Source organism: Periplaneta americana, chromosome 3 (genome assembly GCF_040183065.1).
Source record: "Periplaneta americana isolate PAMFEO1 chromosome 3, P.americana_PAMFEO1_priV1, whole genome shotgun sequence".
NCBI lineage: Eukaryota > Metazoa > Arthropoda > Insecta > Blattodea > Blattidae > Periplaneta > Periplaneta americana.
Genome location: NC_091119.1, coordinates 143,117,190 through 143,144,915, shown reverse-complemented (window position 1 = coordinate 143,144,915; position 27,726 = coordinate 143,117,190). Strand labels below are relative to the sequence as shown.

Below are 27,726 nucleotides of genomic sequence, written 5' to 3'. Positions count from 1 at the left end.
TGAGGATGTGAAAAACACGCAGTTTTTAAGTTAATGTCTGCAACTTTTGAGCGACTGTCCTTGAGCTTCATTTTAATATGGCCATTAGTGGCATTGAAATTGCAGTTGCTTAAAATTGAATGAGTATCCTAGCAATACGTGGAATAAAAACATCTCCTTTTATTTTTGCAGTTAATATTGCCAATTCTATTACGTTTCGTATGAGTTTTTCACACCAATTCTTATTCGTGCATAATTTTGGTGGATCAATATTTCGCAATAGTACTATTGCTTATTCAATATTAAATAAATTATGTGGTAGCAATCCTTGTAGTTTCAAAGAATTCTAGAATTCAGTTGTATAAAACAGATTGCTCACTATTTACAAAACTGCATCGAGGAATTCATAATACGGTCCTGGGCTGCGTAAAGATAGTTATTGCATGAATTATCTAGTTTTAGCCTTCATGATCTGTAACAACAATGTAATTTAATTTCGTGTTAAAATTTCCATGTCCTCGTGAAAGTCGATGTTGAATACAACAGACAATAATAAAAAACAATTGACTAGAAGATTGTATTTTAGTATTACATATGAATGTTTGATCGTATTTATTTTTATTATTTATAATTTTAATTAATTTAACTTCCATTTGCACAATTTTAATGTAGCCTATGTTCTTCTCCTGGTTATGAAGGTTAAATGTGCAAACTTTGGCACATATCGGTCAAAGCGTGTAGATTTGTATAGATAACATACACACACATACATACATACATTCAATTTTATATATTAAGATAGCCTATTAACCTGTTTTATCCTATAGAATACTTTGCGAATTTAAGGGTTAATATAATTATTTATTTATATCCTAGAATTAATTATGTATACATTATGCACATTATCCTCGTAATCAATTTCTACTTATAAATGGTAACTACTCGATTAGTTCGCCATAACTCTAAAAGAAGAGAATTATTCCTTCTTTCTTTCCTTTTCATGTTCAAAGAAACGTTTCTTTCTTATGAAACAAAAGGAGCATGACGTTGGAATATTCAATTCCTTTGGAGTTGTGGTTTTTCTTTGTCGAATGAAATACGTTATAAGAGTTACTGTTACTTTCAAGTTGGGTATATCGTAAATAAAACGAAGAGGAATCTGCCATCATTACACGCAGTAATGACTACTTATCAGTCGTCAGTGAAAGTTTGGTAAGTAATTTTTGATAAATAGACTAAATAATACTTTAAACTATTTAAGTTAAATTATTTATGATCAGAATGTAACAGCACCATTAGACCTATTCAAAAGCAATAAATTTAAGGAAACCAATGTAAACGTAATAATAAATATTCACGATCACGCGACTAACCAAAATAAGAATAAATACCAGAATAATATATTCCACTTTGTATATAATGAAATATTGTCGCTCACAAAAAGTTAGTGGATTTAGAAAAGAAGCAATCAGTCTTTTCCTCTACTATTCTAAACATGATAGAGCGTCATAAATATATTACAGCGATACTTTCAAACGTAGAATAATATGAAGAAAAAAAAAAAAGGATAAAACTGACATGTTCATAACCCGGAACTTCATTAGCAAGATCACATTCAGTGTCGCCAATTTAGGACTTGGCCGCTAAATCTGGCAACTTCTGTTTTTCGGAGACTATTTCTTTTAACTTTTCTATTGCTTAAAAAGGAATATATCGACTTCTTCAGCATTCTCCAGCGACACAAAATAAAACTGTATTGTTAATAAGAAATCTAGCGACCTTTGAATACTGTTTGGGGGCTATCCGTATACTTCAGTTGGCAACATTGCTGGCATCTACGTACTGAGCTAGAGCAGCATCTCTTACGGACGAGAGGAAGGTACTACCACAGTCTAGTACAGGCCTGCAGAACTCGCAAGTAGGGGAAATATGCCGTCAGCCTCACTCCACTATTATTGGGGATGATCGACTTAAGCCGCGAGAATGAATGTTGATGCAGCCGAGTGTAACTAGAACGCCATGACCGCACAGGTAGAAAAGGTGGGTTGAGTAAGAAAGGGGAGGAAAGAAGTCGCTCTGAGGAGCTACAGTTCTGCAGGTCTGGTCTAGTATGTATAGTTACGAAGCTCAATACGTAGGGAATGTGCATCCACAGATAGCTGCTAACCACTAGGATCGCTACTATCACCTCATCACAGACAATGCGAAATAGTACCGGCACAGTCTATTGTTCCTAGTACCTTCAACAACTCAAGCTTCGTGACTGTGTATACTAGACTGTGGTTCTGTACTACGTAAGTAAATTAACTAGAGAAAGACGGCGGACTACAACTTTCGCTGCCAATAATCATTTCTTTCCTACACTTGCTTTAGCATTATAACTTCCACCCCAAGCATTACCATTACGTTAGGTGATTCCAAAATTTTATCTTCTCCCTGCTAGCTGGAAAAAGGTACAGTATGTGGGGAGGATATCTGTCTTTCGTTCTCGAATTTAACGTACTGTGTGTGAAAAATGTGAGGGTAAGGCCACTCCTTGATACAACACACAACGAGAAGAATAGGGAGGGCATTCCAATTCTTGATTGGAAATCTAAATGTGACGCACTGGACTGATAGTAAAAAGTGTTAGATATTAATAACTGCAAATGAGAGTAGGGAATATATTCTACAATCTAAATGAGGAATGTGAAAATCTCTACTGCTTCTGAGGACCGCTCCAAATGACACCTTGGTCAACTAGCAGACTCAATAATAGCCTATCACTGTGTCACGGTGCAGCTTGGAATGGAATCGAATTTTCGAGAGGGGGTACCTTTTACGATCTACGGCACTAACTCTCAAGCTAGACGGATCCCCAAACCCACACCGGCTGACTACAGTAAGGTTTGCTGCGTACCCAGATTTCGAGCAAGTCATCCTGCTCGACCCTAGGCCAGCCCCTTCGTACGTCGCCAGCCGGCCCACAGTGTGCAATTTTCCCAGTCTAGGAGGTGGACAAAAATCAAATTTCGACTTGTTTAGTTAGGCATAGGTAAATATGAATTCATGTTCTTTAACATTTGGAGAATGTTGTGAGAAATAGCTTTTACTGTTTTGTCAGCAGCAAGCTATATTTAGAAGGGTATGAACAGTGAGTTCTTCCTAAAATTTCTCGCTCCTGTTCAGCAGTAGACAGAGAGACTTACTATGTGGGTGAAAAAAAGAGCCAATTGATGGTGATTTATTGTGTTGTGAGACATGGAATCTGTCAGATAGGTACGTTCTTACTAATCTAACTTCCATTACAAGTTTGTGAATTATTATTCTCCTTACAGAATGGTTTAAACATTACAATTGAAAAAAATATATTTTTAAAGTTCTCCAAATATAATGTGAGTTTTAATATAGTCGGTCACGTCCGGTTACAACAGTTCTTTTACCATTTAATTCAGCATCATTTAGAGTGTTGAATCCCTGTTTTAAAGTTTGCGCGTTCTTGCGCATTTATCAGTAATTATTTTTTTTTCAGTGATGGGACATACGGTAACTTTTCATATTTGGCTTAACAGCAAAAAAGAATCATGGAATAAGGAAATTTTTAATCACTTGTGAGTGTTTCAGGCCTACAAAATCATTTACATGACATCGAACATCATGTTAAAAATACATTGGACACATTTTTATCTAACCTTAACAAGCGCACAGTGAATCAGAACGCAAATCACTAGCTAGACAAAATAAATAACTTCTCTGCATTCCAACGGATTGTTACGAAACTTTGTACATGCTTCACAGGTGGCACACATGTTTTGTGTACAAACTCTGATTACGTTCGCACAAGAAAAATTACCCCTTTATAGCGGGTGCATTTAAACAAAATTAATAACTTCTCTCCTATCTAACAGATTTTTATGAAACTTTATACAGAAGTTACAGGTGGAATATTTTATTTTTTGTCTACAAAGTCTGATTATGTTTCATAAGAGGAACTGCCCCTTTATAGTGGTGCATTTAGACAAAATTAATAACTTCTTTCCTATATAATACATTTTTATAAAACTTTGTATAACAATTAGGCCTACAGGTAGCATATAGATGTAATGAGAATTTGTACATAAAATATATGCTACCTGCAACTACTGTACAAAGTTTCATAAAAATCTGTTGCGTTGGAGAGAAATTAATTTTGCGTAAATGCACTTCCCTCTCATGGAACAGTAAATATAGTTTGTACACAAAAAATATATTATAAATGTAACTTCCGTACAGTGTTTCATAAAAATATGTTAGATAGGAGAGAAGTTATTATTTTAGTCTAAAACCACCCCCTATAAAGTGGTAGTTCCTCGTACACAAACATAGTCAGAGTTTGTACACAAAAAATGTGCTATTTAAAAGGTCTGTACAAAGATTCATAACAATCCATTGGAATGCAAAGAAGTTACTAACTTTGTCCAGCTAGATTTGCGTTATTGCACACTGTGCGGTGTACGGGAAATGCTATGGAATGATGACGAAATGGAGAAATATAGACGGAATGATGCAGGCGCCTAATATGGGAAAACGGGAGAACCCTGAAGAAAACCCCAACTGCGACTTCGTCCTCCACAAGTGTCACTATGGATTTTTCAATGAAAAATCCTGGGCCTAACCGGGACTCGAATCCGGATCGCCTGCGTGACAGGCTGAAGTTCTGACCGCAGGGGACGGTGTAGCTTAGGCTATAGAGCAGTGGTCGTCAGCACTCGCTAAAATGTGCAAAGGGTAAGCGGAGCCGTTTCGTGTGCCCCGTCGCACAGTGTGCAATAACGCAAATCTAACTGGATAAAATTCGTAACTTCTCTGCATTCCAACGGATTGTTATGAAACTTTATACAGACCTTATAGATATAACATATTCTTTGTGTACAAACTCTGACTACGATTGTGTAAGAGGAACTACCCCTTTATACGAGGTGGTTTTTAGAAAAAAAAAATAATTTCTCTCCTATCTAACAGATTTTTATGAAAAATTGTACGGAAGTTACAGGTAGGATATATTTTTTGTGTACAAACTATATTTACGGTTCCTAAAGAGGAAGCACTCCTTTACACTTCTGTATAAAGTTTTATAAAAATCTGTTAGGAAGGAGAGAATTTATTAATTTTGTTTGAATGCATCCATTAAAGAAGTAGTTCCACTTATGGAACCGTAAATATAATTTGTGCACAAAAAATATATGCTACCTGTAACTTCCTTACAATGTTTCATAAAAATCTTTTAGGTAGGAGAAAAGTTATTCTGTCTAAATGCACCCGCTATAAAGGGGTAGTTTTTCTTGTGCAAACGTAATCACCAGGGAACGGATTTATATGGACTAAAAATATATGAAATATGTAAATATATATGTAGTTATTTTTACCAAAATATGGAATTAAATATGGATTTTTACCAAAATATGGAATTAAATATGGACTTAAAATTATAAAAAAATGACTATGTACGTTAAATATTGGTACATTTTAATCAAACTAAACAAAAAATATAATGGACGTACCTTATCTTCCAATGTAGTTTCAACAAAACACAATTTTTATTGTCTGTTACCATAACAATAGGTTACAAACATTTCTTTCAAGTGCTGAAAAGTGAATCTTCTTCTATTGTCTCTGAGGATAGATTTATACTGACTAAAAGAGCGTTCGACGTCACAAGAAGTAACTGGTACATAATTCAATTTCACAATGTCTGCTGGGGATAAGTCCAAGTTAATCTTCACTGTTGATTCACCACTCATCACAGCAACAACCTTTTGTAGTTCTTCATATCCAGGGTTTTTTGAAAGTACAGTGTCCACCTTAGCTCTTACTGCATCTGCAACTTTACCTCTACCACGATTCAGTTGTTCCACAGTACTATTTATAATTTCAAAACTTTCAGATAGTGAAAGGTGCCTATTTTGGAGACTTTTGAGCGTTTTTATGATGCATGAAAATGTATGCTGAATGTGAGCTAAGTCATTCTTCACACTTATGTCACAGGTAACTGTTTTCGCAGTATCAATTGAGACTGCATCTTCAGAGTCCAATGCAAGGAGAACATTGTTAATAGAGTCTATATGTTCGGCATAATATTCAACTGCTTCTAGCCATGTACCCCATCTAGTTAAAATTGGCTTTGGTGGCAATGGAATTTCAGGGTACATTTCTTTCAACACGTTAACTCTACTGGGAGCTTTGAGAAATACTTTTTTCACTGATGAAATCAACAAATCTACTTTAGGGAAATTGTCTCTGACCACTTCTGCCACACGATGAAATGCATGCGCCACACAAGTAAAATGAGTCAATTTAGGATATACAACAGATAATGCTTGTCCAGCTTTGACCATATAAGGGGCAGCATCGCTAATAAAGAATAACACATTATCGTACATAATACCCTTTGGCCACAGGATACCCATAGCTTCGTTGAACAGTTTAACTATAGTTTTGTTATTGCACTTTTCTAGAACATCACAATGTAAAAGAATTCGTTCAGAATATTGTTCACTTAACAAACCGATAACTACATTACCAACAAGTCTACCTTCTTTGTCGGGTGTCTCATCAATGGAAACCCAAATTGAACTATCTTTAATTTCATCTCTTATCTTCTGTATTGTCTCATCGTAGATGGATGGAGCATACGTCTTCCTAAGTGTTGACTCATCCGGGATTGTATGTTGAGTATATTTTTCAAGGAATTCCCTGAAGACCTTATTCTTTAGTTTGTAGAGAGGAATATCAGCAGAGATGAGAGAACGGCACAGGTCGATGTTAAACTCAGATCTTACATTCGATGTTGTTGGTTGTGTTAAAAACAATTGTCTCTGCTTGGAATTTAGTTGTTTGTTGGCCTGATGTTTACTAGTTGTAATGTGTTGTTGCACCAGGAACTTTTGTGTAGATGATACTGCACACTGACACAAATTACAAAATAATATTTTATTGTCAGTTGATAAACCATCTTCTTTAAATTCTGAAATGTAACTTGTTAGTTTTGATTTTAAATTGACTGAATGACGTACTTTTGGCATATTTACCGTCTTTATAGTATGATTTACAAAACTGAACCTATGTGTACTCTGACTGGCATTTAACTGTTGAGCTGCACAACTGAAGTCTGTTAAAAATTTTAAATTAAATTAATACAGTTTTGTAACTTACTTTCCCATTGTTGATAGGACTGCTAATTTTCAAATAACTCTGATGTTAAAGGGATTACTGAACATGTGTTTAAATCTCTATTGTTGAAATGTATTTTTAAAAGTTAATGGAATTTTGTTTTGTTTTATTGTTAAACCTAATATAATATGGACTGTTTTATATGAAATATGGAAAATATATGGAAATTAACGAAAATATGTACTAAACTCTAAAATATGGAAAAATATGGAAAATAAAAGTAGGATTTTTCAACCCTACACATTGTGAAACATAAAGATAATGCAAAATATAAATTATATTAGCTTTATAAGTAAATATGTATTTACATATAAATCCTTTCCCTGGTAATCACAGTTTGTACACAAATCATATGTACCACCTATTTGGCATGTACAAAGTTTCATAACAATGCGTTAGACTGCAGAAAAGTGATTAATTTTGTCCAGCTAGTGATTTGCGTTCTGATTCACTGTGCGTTTGTTAAGGTTAGGTAAAAATGTGTCCAATGTATTTTTAAACTGATATTCCATATCATGTGAACAATTCTGTAGGCCTAAAACACTCTCACAATGATTAAAAACTTTCTTAGTCAATGATTCTTTTCTGCTGTTAAGCCAAACATTGAACAGTTACCGTAAGCCCCAACACTGAAAAAAAATTAATTACTTACAAATGCGCAAGAACGCGCAAACTTTAAAACAAGGATTCAACACTCTAAATGATGCTATATTAAATGGTAAAAGAATTGTTGTAACCGGACGTGACCGGCTATATTAAAAGTCACATTATAGCTATTTGTAGAACTTTAAAAAACTTAAGTTTTTCAATTGTGATATTTAAACCCTACTGTAAGAAGGAAAATAATTTATAAACTTGTAATTGAAGTTACATTAGTAAGAACGTACCTATATGAACAAATTCTATGTTTCACAACACAATAAATCACACAATTGGCTCTTTTCCACCCACATAGTAAGCCTCTGTGTCTACGACTGAACAGGAGCGAGAAGTGTTAGGAAGAACTCAAAGTTTATACCTTTATAAATTAGTTTGCCGCTGATAAATCAGTAAAAGCTATTACTCACAACATTCTTCAAATGTTAAAGAACACGAAATCATATTCACCTATGTATAACTAAACGAGTCGAAATTAGATTTTTGTCCACTTAGATCGGAAAAATTGCACACTGTGCGTCGTGCAGCAGGAAGAGGTAGAGAGCATACCCGCTTGCAGCTACGAGTGCACCTTGGTGCACTGTGTTCTCCGCGGGTAAGGGACGCTAGCCCCAGGGTGCTCTGTACTGAAGACCGTTGCTATAGAGGGTTAGGCTTATGATCTGTGGCTAAGGTTATCAGATACGCATGAGTGAAAACAGGACAAATTGGTTAAACACGCAGGACACAGAAACATTTTGTAGAGGCCCTATATCTTATTCTTTTTAGATGCAAAATTGGTATTACTCGTTATTTTATGTGAGCTTTTATTATATAATTACGGCTATCTGTACAGCAAAATAAAAAAATAAAAAAACGGTTAATATAAAAATCAATAAAATTCCAGTAGTGACTACACAGAGGCGGACGGATAGTTCACTTGGTCGAGCAACTGGCTGCGGACCAGAAGATCCCAGGTTCAATCCCAAGTAGTAACGGGATTTCTCTCTTTACCAACATTTCCTGAACGGCGCAGAGGTTCATTCGCTCCCCTATCAAACGAGTATCGGATCTTTCCCGGGAGGGGGGGGGGTAAAAACGGTCGGAGTGTGGTGCTGACCACACCATCAGATCAGATGACTAGGACTTTTTCATAAAATATGGACATGTAACAAATTTTCAAAACTAGATACGGATGGCAGGACAGATTTCAAAATACAGACTTGTGGTAGCCCTATCTGTGGCTGCACTCGTTCATGATTTCAAACCGCTTGGATGACTATTCACTTAACTATATATTTTCCAGGATTTCTCAAACTGTAAAGCCAATGACAGACAATCCCAAGACGAATAATCGATTTCATTTCTCTACAACCACATCCACCGATTTTAGATAATCTTGCAGCTTATTTTACATCGTTCAGTAACAGGTTTAGAAATATTATCGTATGAGACAACACAGCACAAACATGAAGATATCCAGTTCTTGGTTGAAAATAGAATCAAGGTTCGGCGAATTGGTAGTTTCAAGTGCTAGAAATCAATCTCTGCGAATAGCTGTTACAAACCGAGAGTCAGAAACGTAGATATTTCTACTATACAACGTTCGGATAAGAATCAACTGCGTCTATAAGATACCAGGGGATATCTGAGACATTCTAAACATGCTGACCGTAGCGAAAGCTTCACTACTTGCATGAAAGCTGTAGCTTGAGCATGACAAAGCTTAAATTTATATCTCCGTCTAGTCACTTGTAGGATATACACTCAAAAAACAATGGACAAGCCATATTATCTAAACTGTATTAGTGTTGTAAAAATCAGAAAGAAAAACAGAAGTTTTATTTTGTGAGAAGTCTCATCGTTGGCCAAAATATTACGGAATTGGCGTTCCACATCGTAAATCCTGCTTCGCATCCAGGAGAAACAAGGCGGAATTTATTATGAAAATACCCGTAGATGGTATTGGAACAACAGAGATAAGTGGATGCAATAATATTTTTCAATTCAATTGTCGTAACTTGCATAATTATAAAACTTTATGGGCCGTATTCATAGACATTTTTAACGCGGGTTTCCGGTGGATGATCAGCGTTTTTCGTATTCATAAACCAGTGTTAGCGATAGGATATGATTTGAATTCTGTACAAGTAACCAGTGGATAGCCGGGGCTAGCTTAGTACTCTTGTAGCTCGTGCTGCGAAATGTCTATGAATAGCACCCTATGAAACGATAACGATGATAATAATGATAATAATAATAATAACAATAATAATAATAATAATAATTCTTTGAGAACATGGTAGGGATCCACACCTGTGGAGTAACGGTCAGCGCGTCTGGCCGCGAAACCAGTTGGCCAGGGTTCGATTCCCGGTCGGGGCAAGTTACCTGGTTGAGGTTTTTTCCGGGGTTTTCCCTCAACCCAACTTGAGCAAATGCTGGGTAACTTTCGGTGCTGGAACCCGGTCTCATTTCATCGGCATTATCACTTTCATCTCATTCAGACGCTAAATAACCTAAGATGTTGATACAGCGTCTTAAAATAACCTACTAAAAAACAAGGTAAGGGTTATAGAAGAAGGAAGAAGAATAAAGTGCATAATATTTGCTGCTGATATGGCGTTGTTAGCAGAAGAGGAGACAATACTAAGGGATACGCTACTGGAGCTAAATGACAGCTGTGAGCTATGAGCAATATGGGATGAAGATAAATGCAAACATGATGAAAACCATGCTTATCGGAAGAAAAATAAAGAAGGTAAACGTGCGAATTTGAAATGAGGCAGTAGAACAAGTGAACAGCTTCAAGTACATGGGTTATACTACAAGTAGTAACATAAGCTGCTGCCAGGAAGTCAAAAGGAGTATAGCAATGGCAAAAGAAACTTTTAATAGAAAAAGCAGCATCGTCTGCAGACGTTTGGAAAAAGAACTAAGGAAAAGACTAGTGAAGTGCTTTGTGTAAAGTGTGGCACTGTGTGAGACAGAAATATGGTCATTACGACGAAGCGGGGAGAAACGACTAAAAGCACTTGGAAATGTGGATATGAAGAAGAATAGAGATTGTGAATGAAATGGGCAGACAGAATAAGAAATGAAACTTTTAGAAAGAGAGGGTGGAGAAACAGTAATTCTAAAACTAATCAGGAGGGGAAAAAGAGATTGGCTGGGTCACTGGCTAAGAAGAAACTGCCTACTGAAGGATGCAAAGGAAGGAATGACGAACAGGAGATAATTCGAAGCAGAAGATATCACATGAAGAACAACATTGAGATAAGACCTATATGGATCGCATGCGGACACTAAGAGGAAGGAGAAAAACCAGAAGACTGCAGAGTTTGCAGTGAAAGACGTGGCCTCGAGGAGAAAACTATGGATAAATGAATAAACATTCATACAATTAAAATTGTACAAGGCGATGAAAGTTGAACATTGAATCGAACATACAAAAGGAAAATCGATACAGCAACAGCGATGCATATCTTACGTGAGAGAATAGAAAACTTTGGATAAAAAATGTGAGGCACAGATCTGTGTGTACTTATTCAATAGAGATATTTACGAAGTCGAAACAGGCTAGAGCTCCAACTCTGCAATCAAGAAGTAGGTCTAGGAAATAAAATACCAACAATAATAGAAAAGGCACGCACATATTTTGCGAATAATAATGGAAAGACAACCCCAAATAGCGATAAATTACATAAGCAAAGAATCCCAAAAGGTCGGATTAATTTTGATAATAGTTGTAATTGAAAGAATCTCAACATTTATATATTCTTTAATTGAATTTTACAGAGAAACGAATCATTAGATGACGAAATACAAGTAATAATCTCTTAAACCAATTTGTAGTAAATTAGCAACTACTTCTGACGATAAGAATTACTTTAAAATAAAAATATCTACGGGAGAATGAATTCTCTTGAAATTTGGATCACATCAGCAGAACAACTCTCAAAGTAGATGATGATGATGATGAAAGGTTTATGTGAGCTCGTGCGTGAAATCGAATCCCGCTCGGGCTGATTTCTTTGGTTGAGTTTTTGCAGTTATTCCTCGAACTATAAGACGAATATCAGCCAATTCCACTACAAATTTTTGGATTCATTTCATCATAAAAGCAATTTTCACTATAAAAATTCCATATAATGTCGATGACCTCACAGTCGATAGTACAGCATGAGCGATATAAAATAGGCTCTTAAGTAATAGTCACTAGCTGCTATATTAATTTTACACTACTGGTACGTAAACTAAGTTAAAAAAAAACACGTAATGATTTATGTACTTCACACTTACTAATGTTACTCAACAATGAAATACGATAATTCCAGGGGCGGGGCTCATGCTAAATGGCCTTCCTTTTTCACAAATGTATCGCAAGTTTCTATGTGATATTATTAACTATAGCCCTACTTAATACAGTTTCATAAACCTTAAAGAAATCATTCCGTGCTGTAAATTAAGTGGGAACAATATTTCGAACTGTAAATGAAATGGGAACAATGTTATGAATTTCGAATAATGAGAACTGAAATGTATATTAATCACATAATTATTATTTTATTTATTTATGTATCCACGACGATTGAAGAATTCGCTAGTTACTGAGTAAGCAACAGCCAAGAGCAGTGGTTTACTCAGACATCTCTTTTCTCGAAATATAAATGAACTGAAGAGAGATTACTCCATTCCCTTCTTGCTACGCCAAGACATCTCGGAGTAACGTTAGGAATAATTTTATTCTGTAGTATATTCTTTAATGTATTTCAATGCTGGTTTGTTAATATTCTAAGTGGCTGTATTCAATGAGTTAATGACTGACGAAACGTTTTTCTTGAATTAGAATAATTTGTAAAAAAAATAACAATATGAGATAAAAAGAGAGTTTCGTAAATCGGAAGAGTAGACTTACTAGGGGATTGAGTAATAAATTTGTTTAGGCAGGAACGAGAATGAGCCAATTTAAAGAAATAAGAAGAAGGACGAGGGTAGGAGAAAAAGAATCGCTATTGCCTAATAAACAGTTTAATTTGTTCTGAGCGATAATATGACATCCATAGGGTTCGACAAGTATTTTGCTCAAGAATAAAATCTACTACAAATGCTCTAAAAAAACTCTTTTAAGATATTTCTTATCTATAGTTAGGTATAGATTTCACAACCAATTGTTCTACGGAATATTTCCGAAGGGACAGGTGTCAAGGGGCCTCATGTGTTATTCGCTGTCAAGTCATATGTTCTGTGCGGCTTACTCTGGTGTAGGCCTCGCCCCCTTTTCCTATCGTGTTTGTTTACGCAATGTTTATTGTTCGATGTTTGTAATCGGAAACATTTCAGAAAGAAAAAGTTTAACTCGCGAAACAATTAGATGGCGTATTGCGATCGATATGAAAGAACCATTAAGATGAAATAGTTTCTTCGCAAATATTCATATAATCATCTCGCTGACAAAAGGTAAAATAGAACAGAATCCGCATTACAAGTCAATCGCTTTTCAGTGCAATGAATGCGATGTATAAACAATGTATCACGCATCCGTGTCCAAGTTGCGTATACAGTCACGTAACAAGCATTTGAACCAAGGCGCCTTGCGTCATGTTTAAATATACGCAAGAATAGAATCCATGGCCATGTCACAGAGCAGAACAACTTCGTAAATGCTACTCTGGCATTAAATACTATTGTCTGTCAAAATCAAACAACTTTCATATATAAATTACAGAAATTATACCTGCAAATCTGGATGTGTACTATCCTTGTGACTTGCTGCACGTATCACTCCCGCCCTCCAGCCCCACTCGCCGATTTTTCCTGATTTAAGCTTTGTAAATCCACTCACAGAAAGAAAACGTTTACCCACTATTTCTTCTCGGTATTTGTTAGCCATTATACCCACTAGGTACACATTTTCAATTCAAAAACATCACAAATGTCAAACTTTTCTCCACCATCGACTCAAACACCACAGCACTGTTCCATATCCGCGCATTGATACTTACGAAAAACACTTTCCATTGCTCCGCTAGAGACCGCTATTAATCAGACGATGAACCTTCTGTATGTCTACGCCTCACAGAAAGTAGGGCCGGAACACGTGACCAAAACATTTCGACGTCATACCTCAGTCCAATATGGCTGCTTTATGAGAAGTTGTGTGTGTTTGGTTGTGCAATATATTAACCGCTGTATTGCCGTAGCTGTTTGGTGGAGTGTTGAGTTCCATAATTATGATATCTTCTATTGTGTCGCGCTTGGTAATGTAAGTAATTTTCACTTCCATAGTTATAAAATGCGAATAAATTGGTGTAAGAACAGACGGACAACGGTTGGCATCCTGTTTAAAATAGCAAACAATAAAAGAACGGCAATTCTAATTATATCATGTTTGCGGGATAATACTAGAGATGTGGCTTAGTTTTTATGTTTATTGTAGCATTTGTGAGCTAACTGAAATAGTACAAATCTTCTAAACCCCTAACTTGCTTCAAGAAATGGATATTCTCTGACAGCTGATTCATATTGATTTTCAAGGCTGAAGTCCCATTGCCCCATTCTTTGTAAAATACGCTAGTATTCATTTGTCATTGCCATTTATTTTATTGTTGGTAAACGTCTGTGAGATAATTATGCCTTTATTTTAAATCTTACGGTGCAAAATCCCCTATTACAATAATTAATATTCGAAATAATTTCAAATTGTGATGTAGGTATAATGCGAAACATTTTGAATTATATTTTAAGTGCTGAAGTAATACCATTTTTGTTTTCTGAACAGAAATGTTAATCTACGGTGTTCTTATATTATAGTATTGTTCGTTTTTTTTTATCGCTTACATTTTCTCAGGTTCACATACAATAAAATGTGTTTGCCCGCCATACTAGTTTTCAAAAGAGTAATAGGTTTTGCGACAGGGTGGAGATGATTTCACAATGAAGTGTGCAGTAAGCAATATTATTTTGTTTGATTCTCATTACTTAAACTGTAGCATATAATTCAATAATTGATTTTATATAGTAATCAGATACTTGTAGTGTTTAATAATTCTACGAAATTGACTATTACATTTTATGTTTGGGCCTACAACAGCACATCATATGACGTTGGTTGAGGTTATTGTTCTCGGTTAAAATAGTCATCCATTGAACCTTTTTTCTTTTTGCATCGAAATTAACTGCATTTCTCTCCCGTGAGTCATGTTCCCTTACTTGTTAGAGACGAGTAGGCTGGATATGTTGAACTCTGAAGGTAGTCGACTAAAAAAAACTGAGTGGGGTGTTGGTTTTCTAATTGTACTGTATTAGCATATTATGTAAATTGTAACAATATTTTATCCGAATGTTATAATAATCCGTTGTCTGCACTTTTCTTTTTATAATGTTACCAAACAAGCTACACAGTATTTTAAGGTTAGGGTTGGAGAGAGTTATGTTATGACAGTAACTCTTTGTCATTGTCTACTGTATGCACAATTCAAAAACTGTGAACAAATTATTACAATGTCCTCATTTATAGCCTACTCGTGTATTATGAGCTGGCTAACACTGAAAATATTGGATAAACGTGTAAATACAATACGTTTGTGGGCATTTAAATAATACATTGACTTAATTTTTATGAGCCTTGCACAACTAACAATAGTTATTGCATGTCGTATTTTTCCGCTCAATACTTGCCTATCATTAATATCATTCGGTGACTTTGGATTTGTATTTAAGATATAAGGTCTGTGCGTTTCATCTGTATTGTCACAAAGGGTTGCTCAAGTTATGTTATCAGTTATCACTGTATTTGATGTAGAGTATGTTTGCTCAAACAATTCTTAGTGTAGGTTAAGAATTGTTTTGAATCGAGACCATTGTAGTTACCTATCTGTTTAACTTTATCAGGTCAACAAATGACAATGGAACAATTGCTGCTTCTATCAGAGATACGATGCTTCATCTGAATTCATACTAGGCTATCAATTAAAACAGAGAAAAGAATTGTAAGCGTAGGTAAACAATGTGATAATTTTGCTGTGGTATTGGAATAATAATTATTATGGTAGGCTAAGAGTTTCTTGAGAGTATATAGTCTTTTTTAGTCTATTTAAAGTTCATTAAGTGAATCAAAATGTGTAATAATTTTCTGAGAATGAAACTTACGAATTCTAAGAAATTATGTTTTAACTTTTATGGGAAAAAAGTTGAAATAACTGGTAATATACCCACCCACCGATTGGCTTCCATCAAAAGAAACCATATTTAAATTACGAGTACTGGCAGATTGTTAGATTTATAGTGAACGATTATGGTTAAGTCTACGTATGTCTCCAAGTATTGCAGTTTCTCTGCAAAACTTGACGTGGTTATTCATGCCGATTAGTGGCTTATCTTTAAATAAATCTGTTAAAAATACTCAACTTGGTTTAGACGTCTTTATTAGAGTCATATCTTAAGAAGATAAAAATAATCTACTAATAAAGTGAAAACATGTTCTCTGTAAATAAAACTTGAAAGAGATAATTTACAAAATTACAAAGCATTAAAACACACAAAATGCCAGAACGAATTAAGCATTGAATACGTATTTTACAATTTGTAATTTATTTATAATTTTAATAATTTATTTTGATGTTGTAACGCTAGAAAATAGTTAAATTTCTATCAATTTTTTCATGAGATTTTTTTTATTAATTATCATGGTTCCACGCTGTGGCGTTGTAATCTAGAGCGTCATGCCTTGAACTTACTTTACAAAACGAGCGTTGGTTCGAGTCTTCATGGGGAAAAGCATTTTGGTAATTAGGTAGAAAACCTTTGTCAATTTGACGGACATCATCGAGGATCACTGATAGGTTTAAGTTTGGCTTGTTCAGGTTTTCGGTATGCCTACCAAAAAAAGTACATAATATGCAACAATCCAAACCTAACCTATCATTGATCCTCGATGTCATTGATGTCCGTCATATTCGCCAACGTTTTCTACCGAATTACCGAAATGTTCGTATGAAATGTCGGCCAGGGTTGGGACTAGTTTCCACTCAGCATCGTGATGAATTATTATTATTATTATTATTATTATTATTATTATTATTATTATTATTTATCCGTGAACTAGCTATAACGTCAGGGGTCATCGTGGTAACCACATGTTATCCCTGTACTGCTTGGATGATCGTTGACCTCTGTTGAGGCATGTGGATATCGTGAGGCCAGCAGTCGGCTGGTAGCTCTTGGCCCCTTATGAATGAGCTGTAACACACAGATTATTATTATTATTATTATTATTATTATTATTATTATTATTATTATTATTATTTATCTGCGAACCAGCTATAACGTCAGGGGTCATCGTGCTAACCACATGTTATCCCTGTACTGGTTGGATGATCGTTGACCTCTGCTGAGGCATGTGGATATCGTGAGGCCAGGAGTCGGCCCCATATGAATGAGCTGTAACACGCAGATTATTATTATTATTATTATTATTATTATTATTATCATCATCATCCATTGTCGTGTGAATCCTTTAGCAATTATGCCACATAATGCTGTAATTCAAAACAAATTATAAGTTAAGTGTTAAGAACAGTTATAATAACTGATAGTGGGACAGTTGGATAGGGGAAAGCATTGGCCTTCTGTAAACATTCTTGTAAACCCATTTAGTCTGCTTGTTAACTATAAGTGTTGCATGGACATTCAATATGTAGGGGGAAGGATAAATTATGTAGCTTAAATGTGAGAAGATTGGAAAATAGATTAGACATAATATTGCGACATTTCCCTATTGTTACAAACCAGGTTTATAAAGAAATTTCAATTCATAGTTTCTTTCTTCATGTACCTTTCATTACGCAACATTTAAAATTTAAATTTTAAAGCAAAATCCTTTCACTGAAAGGAAGGAAAATTGAAGTGGCAAGCAATAACATACTGACTCGAATTTTCCTAAACTAACTTACGTATTTCTGCAGTGTATGCATTTACTTCATAGGCGGAGATGGAAGATTTCCTTGGGGTGGGGGGGACACAGTAGGATAATAAAATAATTCACAAATACGTTTCCTTACATGACCGTACGAATGCACCCTAGGGTCGGGGACGGAGCAGTTCGGTTCGGAGCAGTTACTGTGACGTCATTACTGATCCGAGTACAGTACAGAGTACAAATTTGTGGCGGGAGATTTAAAGTTTAGATACAGTAGATAAAGAGTCGATTTTAGAACGTACTTTAAAAGTGAAACCAAGCATGTTTTAAAAGCGTTGTAGTAAAGCGCTCTCGCTTTGCTAATTGGCGAGAAAAAAGTGCTTGTCTTCCTTGCAAAATGGCGGTTGTAAATTTTATTTGCGTGCTTACAACTATTTGCGGAGTTATTTTATATAAAATGCCTATTTAATCTTCAGTGTTATATATGACAGACAAAATAAAATTGATAAAATAATTTATGAAAGTAACAGCTAGTAAATTAGCATGTGAGGTAAACGTTAGACGCTGTAGCTAAATAAAAAAGAAGATAGGAACGGGCTCCATGAAGCGCTGCCTAAAACCCTTTAAAAATAGCACACAGAATTATTTACTATTACGGAAAGTGGATAAAATAATCAATAAAACTTGGAATTTTGAACTGAAGAACATAATATTTATTTATTTTGTAACATTACCAGCTTTCCATTCAATCATGTTCTCTTTGGTGAAGAGTAATATTATTGATAAATTAAAGTAATTACGTAACACAATTCGTAGAAATAAATGCAGATAAAATGATGACTGATGAGGTAACATAAATCCAATAGACACACATAGAGAAAATATAATGCACTTCCTTTTTTAACACATTTCAATATTAATCAGTCTAATATAATAATAATAATAATAATAATAATAATAATGGCTTTTAAGGAACCCGGAGGTACATTGCCGCCCTTACATAAACCCGCCATCGGTTCCTATCCTGAGCAAGGTTAATCCAGTCTCTACAATCATATCCCACCTCCCTCAAATACATTTCAATATTATCCTCCCATCTACGTCTCTATCCTCCCCAAAGGTCTTATTCTCTCCGGCCTCCCAACTAACACTCTAGGCCTATATGCATTTCTGGATTTGCCCATACGTGTTACATGCCCTGCCTATCTCAAACGTCTGGATTTAATGTGCCTAATTATGTCAGGTGAAGAATAAAATGCATGCAGTTCTGCGTTATGTAACTTTCTCCATTCTCCTGAAACTTAATCCCTCTTAGCCCCAAATATTTTCCTAAGCATCTTATTCTCAAATACCCTTAACCTCTGTTCCTCTCTCAAAGTGAGAGTCCAAGTTTCACAACCATATAGAAGAACCGGTAATGTAATTGTTTTATAAATTCTAACTTTCAGCTTTTTTGAGAGCAGACTGGATGATAAAAGCTTCTCAACCGAATAATAAAGCGCATTTTCCATATTTATTCTGCGTTTAATTTCCTCCCGAGAGTTATTTATATTTGTTACTTTTGCTCCAAGATATTTGATATTTTGTACCTTTTCAAAGGATAAATTTCCAACTTTTATATTTCCATTTCGTACAATATTCTGGTCACGAGTCATAATCATATACTTTGTCTTTACGGGATTTTTCATACCTATGTCTTTACTTGCTTCAACTAAAATTCCCTGTTTTCCCTAATAGTTTGTGGATTTTCTCCTAATATAGTCACGTCATCCGCATAAACGAGCTGATGTAACCCATTCGGTTCCAAACCTTCTCTGTTATCCTGGAATTTAATAATAATAGTAATAATAATATTATTATTATATTATTATAGATTTATTATTATTATTATTATTATTATTATTATGTACAGTAAGTTAATATTTTCAGACTCAGTGTTCATTAGGCCCACTTGACAGCTCATATAATAGGATGAATTCCTCTTCAATACTAGAGTTTCATTCCGCCTTGGGGATAAGGAAATAATTTGCCCTGCAGCAGAATATATTTAAATACAATAGTACCTATGTTGTTGTCTGCTAGAACTAAGTGAAACACGTGAACTCTGTTTGAACTGACCGGTAACGGCTACGGTTAACCGAGTAAAGGCTGGTTCACAATAAACCGGGAACGGAAACGGCAACGAGAACGAAAATTTTGTTGAAATGTATTTAAATGTGAGCATTCATAATAGTTAATTGTGAATGCTCACATTTAAATACATTTATTTTAACATTATTTCAGTTCTCGTTATCCTTTCCGTTCCCAGTTTATTGTGAACCAGCCTTAACTTCGGTACTCCGCTGCCAAGCACATAAACCGATAGAACCGAGTTACTCAACAGTTCTACTCGCTCCGTCCCCAGCTCTAATGCACCCATATTCATAAAAAAGACATATAAGTTACGAATACATTCACAATGCAAAAACATTCCTTATGCCATCTGAAATGTAGGCCTGTACTTTGCTTAGCTAACTATAGCGAAATGTCTGTTATATCAAATAAATATTTTCAGTTTTCCTTAACGAGATTCTAAGAACCTTGTGTGAAATGGCTGTTCCATCACCGATTCTGTAGGATGCTTCATCTTTGTCCACTTGTTGTTATCACTTGTATTGTCACTATATTTCGTTTCATAATAAACATTGTCGGCAGAGGAGGGAAATATAATATTGCTATTGAAAGAATGGCAGAGGTCTCATTCCGTGCTTGTCTTGAATTTGGCCGGAGGTAGAACGCTTCGAACCGCCCAATTTTAAAACAAGTGAGGAATGAGACCTCTGCCATTGTTTCAATAGTAATTATACTTCTCTCCTCCTCTGCCGGCAATGTTTACTTCTGTCAGATATTATGGAACGAAGTATAGTTGTAGGATGAATGTCATCTGTAATAATAGCAGATGTGCCAACATTTACAGTATTAGTCTTAGTAGGTTCTTCATGAATTACCCATACGTTTACATCCATCATTTTCTTCTGTATTTTAAAAAAGAACGGATATCTGGCGAACTCATTGTCACGTTAAGTAAACTGAATGAACTCTCTCTGGAAAATCTTCTAGGCCTGTCCTATTATATGCTCTTACCCATACTATAAAAAATAAATCGCATAATGAATGCCCATATCTACAGAAACAAGTCCACCGAGTTCGCTCTGTGGTAGCGCGCCTGCCTCCAAATTAGCCGGACCGGGTTTTCATGTAAAATTTCTACCTCGGGACTAGGAGAGATGGCGGTGCACAACTTCTAATCAATAAATTGTGCACCAATATGCCGGGTTAAATCCCAAATCTATCCGCAGTGCATATGAAGAGAAGGCATAGGCTGTGTTACTGTTGATAGTGATTCGTCCGTCGGACGGGGACGTTAAGCCTGGCGGCGCCCTTGGTGCTATTCGACAGGAAGACTACGTGCCGGCACCGGGTTTTCTCTTCTCCCTTTCTAACCATCATCATCCTCCTCACCCATTTCCTACACTACGCTTACACATACACTCATCCTAGTACACTATATAACTCATCACAGATATAAATCATGCATAACGTTGCCCGCCGAAGTGGTGTGCAACTTGAAAATGGTTCACGGTCCTGCCATCTATCCGATGGAACCCGAATCACGCAAGTGAAGTGGGTAGGCATTAGACACACACACACACACACACAGATATATATATATATATATATATATATATATATATATATATATATATATATATATATATATATAATACAGGGACATCATTTTATTTTTACTTCAATTTTTATTGTACCTGAGTTTTTGAATGTACTTCACTCCCACCCATTCTACTAATGAAGTTCAACCGTCCTCCACACAGATCCAAGACTTCATATACAGTCACAGTAGCCTTACGGTCATAGTGAACAGTACGTTCCAAAAATATGTTTGCGTTTTCAAGTGACGAAAGAGCTTTCAATATTGAATCGTTTTCGCACAGGTACTGTCGTCCATTTGCCTACGTCGTATCCCGGTTTCCTCCACCAGCTTTTAATCGCCAGCTAGTGGCTGGGCTGTCTTAGCTCTTTTTCTGAAAATATTAATTTCTGTTATTAGTTAATTGGACGTCTACGTAATATTATACTACTATTTAAAATAACTTAAATAAAAGGGCCTCGTTAAGTAATTAACAGTCACATGATTTCCTCCCTTTCTACGACCCTACGACATAACCACTTATACTGACAGTAGGTAGTATGTCTGAGTAATTTTATCTTTTCGCATCGGGCAGAAGTGAAGATTGAATTTACAGTACTTAAGGTACTCTTTTATAGAGTAGGGACAAAATTATTTCAAAATGAGTTACTTAGTACGAAGGACGAAACTGGTAATTGAGATTAGGTACAATAGTCTATAGTGCGATAATATACACATTAGAACTGAAGCCTGTATCGAAATGAACTGCCACCATTTTAAAAAATGTGTTTAATTATCCATATTATGATTATTTTTCAATTTAACTTCATTCTCTATATTGCACGCTAATGTGCTGCGGACAGTATAATATACACTGCATAATGAATACTTCCACATGGGTAGCTCAGTTCGTGAGTAAAAACATTCATTGTTAATGCTGTACTGTATTTTCATTAAACAAAAACCTAATGAAAATGATCAAACTCAAAATCGCGATATTTCCTAGTTTACGTAAATGGATGAACTACTTTTCTTCCCTCCTGTACCTAGTAAAGTGATTTGTTTGTACATTACGCCAGTATCATCGAACTCCAGTCATGGAAGGGGGTAGCAAAGGTATAGCCAGGTTAATATAAAAAATGTTAGTAAAAATAAAATGAAGTCCCTGTATATATAATATAAACGTAACATTTACGTAAATCTTGATTTTTATAATAATTTGCGAATAAATCTATTATAACTCCTCAGAATTATGCTTCCTACAAACTTAATTCTAGAGAAAGAGAATAGCCTATGATATGACTTTGACCTGGGTAGGCATTGCTTTCCTCCCCCCCCCCCCCCCCGCAAAGTTCCCCAGTATCTCCACCTGTGATTTACTCCATTCTCACTTTTGAAATCGAAATTCAGGAAAACACTGTTTAACTATTAACGCACAGGTAGGACTCTTAACTTAATCTTCCATTCTTATTCAGTTAACCATTTTTAAATAGTAGTTAGAGGTAATGAATTGATAACATGGAGATAATGAAACCATAGTGAAATGAGCATTACGGGGAAAGCTGAAGTAATACACTCAGCTTACCAAATGAGTTCGTAGCTTCATTCTACATAGATGTAAACCTATTTTTTTTTGTAAAGATAGGACATGACAGTAGCTCTACGATCGAAAAAAAACTGATTGTCACATAGCGTGGAAAGCTTGTTGCTGTAGTAACCACAGTTGAGTTGCCCAAGTGTTGAGTGCTTAATACCTCTATGTTGAGTACAGAGGCACCATTTGTTGTGCACAGAACGTTAGCATTAATACGTTTCGTCTTCCATTCTCTATTTTTTTTTTTTTTTTTTTTTTTTTGCTTTCGCGTCAATTGTCAATGAATTTTTTTTTAAGTCAGCCATCTAACGAAAATTGTTAGTTCACATCAGCTAATCGGGTGATTACCCATATTGGCAACATAACATTGTAGTTTCAAGCTTGGCCGCTTAATTGTCATGTCCCATCTTAAAAAAAAAAAAAAAAACAGGTATTAGTATAGAACTCCTTTGGACAGAATTTTTCTGAACATTTGTTTATTTTGTCATTCCCATTCCACAATTGTCACTTTATTGCGGTATACCTATTATGTGATAGGATTTACTGAATGATCATTTGAGGATGGTCAGAAATAAATTTATTGACCGATCTTTTGTCTAGTTATATCGAGTACCTAATATGGACTGCTGATGATAGTATGATGTTTGATCACTATTTTATGGACCACTCCCGGTATGTAGGCCATAGTTTGCCAACTCTGGATATAAGCCTCGCTGTAGCTTTTGTACTGAGAGGAAAAACGCCATTGCGTCCAGTTGATTGGCTGGGTGGACCCTGGAACTATTTTTGTTAGAAGAAAACACTCCACTAGCAAGCCTCAGCCATCTAATTTTTAATCAGTTTCCATTGTGCTCACTCCTAGTTCCGTTGGCAACCTGTTTTCACGCTCTTGTTTTTTAAGAAATCCCCTTGTACTTCAGCTTTACTAAATAATAATACAATTGTTGAAGTAACTGATCTATATATAGGCTATGCAAATGGAAAATTAATCTTTGATCAGACCAGAACTGCGCGTAGGTATAAGCATATACTCGTATAACAATCTGGGTTAGGTTACGTTGTATCTTGTATTAGATTTAATACCCTCACTCTCCTGTGGCGTAACTTCCAGGAAGATGGATTCTTACAGAACTATTTTCTGTAATTATATTCATTCGCTACTCATCCCTTCAACAGAGGGAATTCCTCTCCGACAAAAACTTGTTCTTGACTGGTGGAGATAAAATCATCTGCGAAACTGATGTTCTCTGAATACGTATGGCTACCATTGTTAATGGTTGAAGCTTTAGTCCCTTAATTTAACCTCTAAATAGCCATTGTAATTCAGACGATCCTTTGGATAAAGCAATACGTTGTTAGTGGCTCGTGTAGTTCTGAAGTTCGAAACACACGTCGTAGTTCAGTAAGGTGTTGTTTGACTACGATTGGAATCCAGAGTTCTATCCCGATTCTGGGATTTGTGTAGGACTAGGCGAATGTGAAGCATATTTTCCCGATATAATTCGATTTACCCTGCCTTCCTTTTCATTATTGTCGTATAGTGAAAGTTGTTGATTATAGTAGCCTACGTCATTTAGTTGTTTCACTTTTATTTCTAAATCTACTGTTTAAATTTTAAGTTAATGTAATTCACCTACGTAAAGATTAATTATAGGTCCTACAGAATTTATCTGTTACGGTAACAATAATTGTTATTAGAGGAGAAAAATTCGCTCCGGCGCCGGTGATCGAACCCGGGTCCTTGGTTCTGCGTACCAAGCGCTCTAACCACTGAGCTACGCCGAAGTTCAATTCACAGCACCGGATCGAATTCTTCTCCTCTAGTGTTTTTTCAAAGGAACGTCGTTCCCAAAGATTAAAATCTATGGGAAAAAAATTATTAATTTTTTATTCCTGTGGCATAGCATGATTTTGGTGTAAAACTGCATGTGTTCGCTTCAAAATTATATTGTAGCAAAGTCAGTTATTTCATGATGTAATACAGAAATAGCGCTCATCTTACTTATGGTAGCACTTCCTAAGAACAAACATTAATAAAAAGTTCTATGTATAAGCTGAAGCGGTTGTGGTATAGATCGATGAAGATATCCAGGCCCAGGACCTGATATTCCTATTTAGAGGCCTCTTACTTAGGGTTTTAGCTTGACTATTACACTCTTACTACGTCATACTACTTTTGACCAATAAAACGGTACGAAAGGACGCATTTCAACCAATCATGGCTGCTTATCGCACAATTTTATCGCGTCCCTAGCATTTGTTTAATTTTATCGCGTCCCTAGCATTTGTTTCTTTGTTTGCCAACATTTGAAACTGCGCTGGTCTGGACGTCAAAAAAATATATATATAAAATTACAAACCACTCCAGTCGATGCACAGCAGTTTCAAATATGATTCGCATTGGCATTCAAGAACAAGAATTAATAAAAATCACTGATCATACCTATGCATCTTCTGAAATCCTATTTACAAATAAATGAAGAGCACAATTCGGAAATCCTGAATAGGTTGAATACACCATGTAGGCCTAAATCAACGAGTTCCACTTCTATTACGCACACGTCCAATATAACATCAATTGAACCACCAACCACATTCAAATTTGAAAATTGTACATTCAATAATTATTCCTTTTAAAATTACTCATGTTTATTTTTTATGTCATCGTCGTTAATTAAAACTTTTCTAACACTTGTGTATATTATTTAAGTTATGTTATAGCTTCTGCTATATGATATTATGGATAGTCACGTATCAGAGATTGTTTAATACTGAGATTTATTGAAAATCATCTGTCAAGTGACGTTGATTACTGGGATCCGGATGATTGAAATGGAATGCAAATGTTTTAATAAAAACGAAACTGAATCAACAAAGCCTTCTTGACTAGTAACCGTCTACAGAGTTCAATGAAGATTCCATAGTTGGCCCAACTGCCATCTAGCGTAATGGTGCAATAATACATTTGAAGACAGGTTTATTTTCGTAAGTAAATTAATATTTTATTGTATTGGAGTACTTTGTTACTTATAATCTTTATATACTTTCTTCTAATCGTGTAATAGTCAATTAAATCCCACTCGAGTTTTGATTTTCTCTAGATAAATCAAAACGTCTAGTGAGATTACTGTTGATAATTGAACTCCAAAGAACTGTGATGATTATAATTATAGTACATACAAAGCCAGTGTTTGTTTTTCTCGTACACACTAACTCTGCCCAACAAGTGCAAAGAAAGTTTGCAGAGAATTTTCCAGATGTCAAGATTTCTTAGTCGTCCAACATCATATAATCTTGTTAGAGACGAGATGATTTATCTATGTGATCCTAAACTATATAGAACCTCTTGTGGAACGTTTTTTTAATAAAATTATATATTTTATTCTTATTTTTAGTATAATAACTAGTGATGATTACAAGTGACTATTGTCCAAGACGTTCTTTTGCGACAGTGTTGCAAGCCGAACGATGGAAGCAGGTAGTGCAACTGCGAACAGTAACTTGCCTCTTAACGGTTTAGTTTTAAATCGGGCGTCCTATGCACTGGGTGAGCAGTATACAGCAGAACAGGTTTCGCGGCCGTCCGGCTATGCGCGCGGAGGTGGGGGACTCAAGGCCGCACGAGCCGTGAAACCTGTTCTGCTCTATACTGTTCACGCAGTAGTAGCAATGAAGAGTTCATGTTATAAAGAGGCGATAACTTATCATGTGTCCTGATTTATACTTCTAGCATGTTTACAAAATATTAATGGTTAATATTCCAGAATAATTACATTATTTTTACATATATTGGTATTCAAACAATTGCCATTAATAAATAAACATTATCAATTAATTATTACAATTTCAAAAAGTCCAGAAGCACTTGAAACTTGCTACTATTGAAAGACATGTCAAACACTACGAATGAGTTTAATAATTTATTATACCAGTGTAAACCAAATTTTTTTTTGTTTTAGTATAGAGCGCAGGACAAATATTTGATTAGTCATTGTATGAATTAATGAACGGAATTCGATCACCCTTGCAAGCAGAATATTTTTCTCCTTGTCATGACCTCCATGTCCACTCACTTTTGTGTGCTGTTTCCGTGCTTACATTTTCGTGAGGTTAAATTCCCACGTAATCCCGCAGCCAGAGTTGCAGATACTGTATAATTATTGGTCTTTTCTCCATGTCGTTTACGTGAATAAGTTTGTTACGTGTGTGTACAGTTGGAAATATGTTTTTGAGAAAACGAAGGTGACGTTTAATATTTTATGTAAGTATTGTGAGTGATAATTATGTTGTGAAAGAATCCTGTAAAATTAAAATAATGGATTTTATAGAAAGTCTGTTGTATATGTTACCGTTAAAACCCTAAATCAGTTTCAACTAGTAAAAACTAAGCTTAAGCAAATGTAGGTAGATAGAAAGCCAGTTTTCTAGAATCAATACCAGGTTAGGTTTTTTTTTTGCTTTTATTTGGTAAAAGCCTGAACAAATCAAAAACCTAAACAAACCAAACTTAACCTGTCACTGATTCTAGATCTTACGAAAACTCGCTTTCTACCTACATTTTTAAAACTACGGTAATTTTTACTAGTTGAAACTTGTTTTGACTGATTTCGAGTTTTAACGGTAACATATACAAAATCATAGGTATTCAAGCCATTCAAGAAATACGTATATTACATTTTAAATAAATAACCTAGTAGTGATAGAGCGTCGTTAAATAACAAA

At 35.3% G+C, this 27,726-nt stretch overlaps 2 protein-coding genes across 2 annotated transcripts in view; one reads left to right on the top strand and one right to left on the bottom strand.

The window, feature by feature from the left end:
• LOC138696590 (probable JmjC domain-containing histone demethylation protein 2C) overlaps window positions 1–13,790 on the bottom strand; it is a 1,076,998-nt gene extending 1,063,208 nt beyond the window's left edge. Inside the window, exon 1 of the mRNA XM_069821740.1 lies at window positions 13,541–13,790. Within this exon, the coding sequence (XP_069677841.1) occupies window positions 13,541–13,696 (156 nt within the window). The 5' untranslated portion in view covers window positions 13,697–13,790. The remainder of the gene's footprint in view (window positions 1–13,540) is intronic.
• A 119-nt stretch (window positions 13,791–13,909) lies between these two features.
• Window positions 13,910–27,726, top strand: part of LOC138696589 (uncharacterized) — a 156,591-nt gene continuing 142,774 nt past the window's right edge. Inside the window, exon 1 of the mRNA XM_069821738.1 lies at window positions 13,910–14,068. Within this exon, the coding sequence (XP_069677839.1) occupies window positions 14,037–14,068 (32 nt within the window). The 5' untranslated portion in view covers window positions 13,910–14,036. The remainder of the gene's footprint in view (window positions 14,069–27,726) is intronic.